Source organism: Plectropomus leopardus, unplaced genomic scaffold (genome assembly GCF_008729295.1).
Source record: "Plectropomus leopardus isolate mb unplaced genomic scaffold, YSFRI_Pleo_2.0 unplaced_scaffold29626, whole genome shotgun sequence".
In the NCBI taxonomy this organism is placed as follows: domain Eukaryota; kingdom Metazoa; phylum Chordata; class Actinopteri; order Perciformes; family Serranidae; genus Plectropomus; species Plectropomus leopardus.
Genome location: NW_024632297.1, coordinates 1 through 4,498, shown reverse-complemented (window position 1 = coordinate 4,498; position 4,498 = coordinate 1). Strand labels below are relative to the sequence as shown.

General features: G+C 40.6%; 1 protein-coding gene across 1 annotated transcript; it reads right to left on the bottom strand.

Moving 5' to 3' along the window:
* Positions 1-829: 829 nt before the first annotated feature.
* Positions 830-4,140, bottom strand: LOC121938488 (adipocyte enhancer-binding protein 1-like; the record flags this gene model as incomplete). Its single annotated transcript, XM_042481730.1, has 5 exons — positions 830-1,827; positions 2,330-2,429; positions 2,638-2,777; positions 3,629-3,875; positions 3,948-4,140. Coding segments are annotated over 5 exons (1,222 nt in total), but the record flags the coding sequence as incomplete, so codon positions are not given.
* Between the last annotated feature and the right edge of the window lie 358 nt (positions 4,141-4,498).

The window sequence follows — 4,498 nt, the reverse complement described above, 5'->3', positions numbered from 1 at the left end:
CTGAATAACACACACAGACGAAGATGTTTTAGAAAATAACTTCATTTTAATCAAATGCATTCAGCAGTACATTAAATCAGTTTAAGTGAGGCCAGCAATCACACTGTAAAGCCATTAAAGACACATAAAGATATACAAACACTTCTAATGGAGAGGGACTGAATCACATCCTGTTTGCGTCGCTCTGTGACGTCGAGTGTTTTATTAAATCTGATCAAACTTGTGCTGTATATTCTCTGCTCAGCAGAAGTTTTTGATTCCAGATCAATTCCCTGTAAAGGATTTCACAAAAACGTATTTATCTTATGAAAGATCTCTTAAAGCAGGGATACTCAGCTTGTTTTGGTTGGAAGACACGTTTGCAATGGGATTTTGGGGCATTTCTAAGATTTAAGGATCCTTGTCAGATTTTAGGACGTTTCTTGGATTTTAGGACATTTCTAGTATTTCAGGAAGTTTCTGGGAATTTCGGACATTTCTAAGATTTTAGCAGGTTTCTAGTATTTTTGGCACATTTCTATGACTTTAGGACATTTCTAATATTTCAAGATGTTTCTAGACTTCAAAGATGTTTCTCAGATTTTAGGATATTTCTCGGATTGTACGATTCTTCTTGAATTTTAGGACATTTCAAGGATTTTAGTAATTTTCTGGGATTTAGGATGTTTCTAGGATATTCAGATATTTCTAGGATTTGTGGACGTTTCTAGGATTTGAGGTCCTATCTAGGATTTTAAGACGTTGCTTAGATTTGAGGACATTTCTAGGATTTGAGGATATTTCAAGGATTTTAGGACATAATTAAGATTTCAGGAAGTTTTTTTTATTTTTGGACATTTCTAGGATTTTGGGACGTTTCTAGGATTTTAGGACATATCTAGAATTTTAGGACATTAGGGTCTTAGGGCTATGGATCTCTGTTGGGGGATTTGGGGGATCCTCCACTTGCAGTTTTTTTGTGTAGTTTTATGCACTCTGGTACCTTATGTATACTAAAAGTACGAAAACATTCCCAGTGTGAATCACTTTATTTTTATTGTGAGTTAGAAAAAGGTTGGGGGGCCACCCGGGTACCTGTCGTGGATCAGATTTGGCCCCTGGGCCGTAAGTTGAGTATCACCGCCTTAAGTCACATTGATCTCCACTCACAGTGTTTACCCAGTGAGGTGAAAACGCTGTGAGGTCTAAATAATGACCAACCTTTGCGTCGTGTGTTTGTTAAAGCTGTGATGTTGCAGCAGATTGAAGTGGTTAGTGCGGTCGTACATGGATGTGAGTGTAGTAATCAATCGATAGTGAATTCAAACGGATAGTCCTGCGTGGGCACCGAGTCAAAGCTGACGCTATCGAACGGGTTCTCCGTCATCCAACTGTCCACCGGGAACCAGGAGTCGTACCAGGACGTGGTTTTCTCTGTTTCAGGTATCGTTGTGGGGACTGTCGTTGTCGTGGTCGTCGTAGCGGGAGTGGTCCTCAGACCGCCTCGTAATCTCTGCTGCCGCAGCCGGCGGAAACGCATGATCCGCAGCCGCCGGAGGCGCTCCGCTCTCTGAGCGATGGCGTGACTGTCGACGGTGGTCGTGTCAGGGAGGCTGGCCGGAGTCGTCCTCACCACTCTAGGGACCAGTCGAATGGGCCTGTTGCCGCCGAGCGCCATGATTTGTTTGATGCGGTCCCAGTTGGACTTGGCTAAAGTGAAGCTGCAGGAAGTGGCTCCGGAATCGTAGCCCACCATGCAGAGTCTGGTCTGAGGGGTGTAGCCGTCAGCTTTGGCCGTCACCCGGTACTCTCCGGGATTCAACAGCCGCCAGTAGTCACCACCTGAAGCTAGGATGAGTAGAGGTCAATGGTTAGGATCTGAGATTCCTTCAACATGCAAAAACTGACCCAAAAAAACTTCTGTCCTAGTTTAATTTTAGTAAAGAAAGAAAAATTAAGATTTTAAGATCAAGGCTACATATGATATAATAACAGTTATGGTGAAAAGAGAAAAATGTTTATATTTACATTAAGATTACATAGACATACAACACAAAAAGACAAATATCAAGTTTACATGCTCTTAAAACACTCAATTATGGAACATAATAAAAAGTTCAAAACGCTCAAATTTTTGATCTTGCTTCAGCCAACCTTAAACACTGCTGATAAAAAATCTTAATATCTTGTGTTTATTTTGTTTCGGTTGGTAGTGTGTTTTAAATTTAACGTGACTTTCAGTCATTTATTCAAATACAAAGCCAGAGAAAAAGGCAGATAATGACGAACACATCTACTGCATATCACGCAGTATATGCAGTAAGTATATTTGTTGTTGTAACCAACATACCAGTTCTGACATCGTGCCGTATTCCCTCCACAGAGATGGTGGCATTAGACAGCATGTTTCCCTCCACGTCTCTCACCACGCCTTTTATCCCTCGATTTACCTGCACAGGAAACACGACAGTCCTAAAACCTTCAAAATGCCCCTCAGATCCATTACAACTAAAATTATTCTACGCCGACGATGCCACTTTCTATGTGACAAAGAGCAAAGTTTTAACAGCCATCCCACAAGTTTGCAGGGTGTGTGAGCTGTCATTTAAAAGACTTAAGTTTAAGTGTTCAACTTGTACTTATCAGTCCAGTTGTCACCTGTTCGATGAAGGACAGCAGAGCCTCGCGGTTGTTCTCCCACTCCAGAGGCAGCTCACTCTCATGGGGAAACTTGTCGCAGCCCAAAAAGATGGAGAGCTCAAAGCAGTTTGTGTGCAGGTAGCTGAAGTCGTTCATGCCTGTGGGGGAGGAAAGCTTCAGAGGACGTTCTGATAAAGGATAAATTACATCTTTCATCTTTTTTACATTTGTATTTCTTTAGTTTTATTAGTAAAGTGGCGTAAATTTTGTCATCTGTATGCGCTGACAAATGTGTGAACGCTTCTATGCATGAAAACACCTAAAAAGAACTTTTTGCACATCTATTTTCATTTTTAGAGTCCATTTGTTCCTCAACCAAAGAAAACCAGTTTGTAGAAGTCCTGTATGGGAGCACTGGTTGGCTGGTCTCAGTGTAAGAACTGGACTTAATGGGGAACCCAATCAAATTTAAAAACGCGGAGAAACATCCCTTTTCTTGTGCTGCTTTCAGACACCAATCACAAGTATTTTGAATCTGAAAAAGATCTGTGAATATCCTTCAAAAATAAGAAAAATGAGATGGGAAACTTTAAGAAAATTTCCACCAATTACAAGAAATTAGTATATTTAGAAAAGTATTTTTTTTAAAAAAAGCAAGGCAAAAATGTCTTGGGGGGCAGGGAAAACATTTCTAATTATTATAATTAACTTTTTAAAATTATGTTGCAGAATAATTAGATTTTTTAAGCATCTTTTTGGGGTTAATTTTCCTATGTTCCTATTTTTTACTAATTATTTTAAGTAATTTTCTTGTAATTATTGCAAATTTCTTGCCAATTTTGTGTCATTTTGTCTTTAGTTGCTCATTGCTTTCTTCTCATGTTTCAGAAAGAAATCAAGCAAATTTTTCAGGCTTTAGAGGGTTAACCCTCCATGAATACAACCAGGACTAAGTGGGAAAGTGAGATTTGTTTTTTCATATTCTTTTACTTGTTTGACGCCCACTTACTGCCCACCACTGGTTTCCAGCTGGCTCTGTTGGTGATCCCTTGTCCCGCAGTGATGTCATCACCATGGCAGGAGCCTCTGTAGGTCTCCGTCATGGTCAGATGGCTGTGGGCGTACGACATCGCCAACCATCTGAACATGGCGTCGTCGGGCGTCTCCCTCAGAGACCCTTCGTTCTGCCGCTGGATGCGAGCCCACGTCTCCTCGTTCATTTCGGAGTTTCCTCTCCAACGCCGGCTGTCGGTTATCTTTTGACAACATCAGAGGGTTATTACACAGCGGCTGAGACGTTTATTTAGTTCTTTGTGAAACAGACTTACAGAAAGTGGTGGCCGCTGCATGTCAAAAGGGTACGCCACCAGTTTTTCTCCTCCTTGCAAGTTAGCTCCGAGTACAAATGGGGTGCGCTCCATCCAGGTGATGATGGCTTTAGTTTCAGTGGCAAGCTGTGAAGGCAAGAGGCAGAAAAATGCGATTTTCAGCTCATTGTGTGGAATCAAGGTGGTCCTCAACCTACTGAGACTCCAGCTTTTGTTTGGTATGCATTTTTAATTTCTCCCAGCTATTTCAGATGAGGAGGACCTGACAAGTATTAAAAATAAGGACCGTCTTTGAACAGCAAGTCGTTTTTAAAAATTGTGATGTCCTCGTTTGGGGATATTGGGTTTATTATCAAACCTTAAAACTTTTTTTTGTGCTGCTTTCAGAGGCCTTTCACAAGTATTTCAACTTTTGAAAATCAAGCAAATTAGTGTGATTTCTTTCACAAACATGGGAAATAGGCAATGAGAAACTTGGTAAAGTGTGTTTGACAAATTGCAAATAATTAGTAGATTTAAAAAATCTATATTTTTAAAAAGCCAGGAAAAAA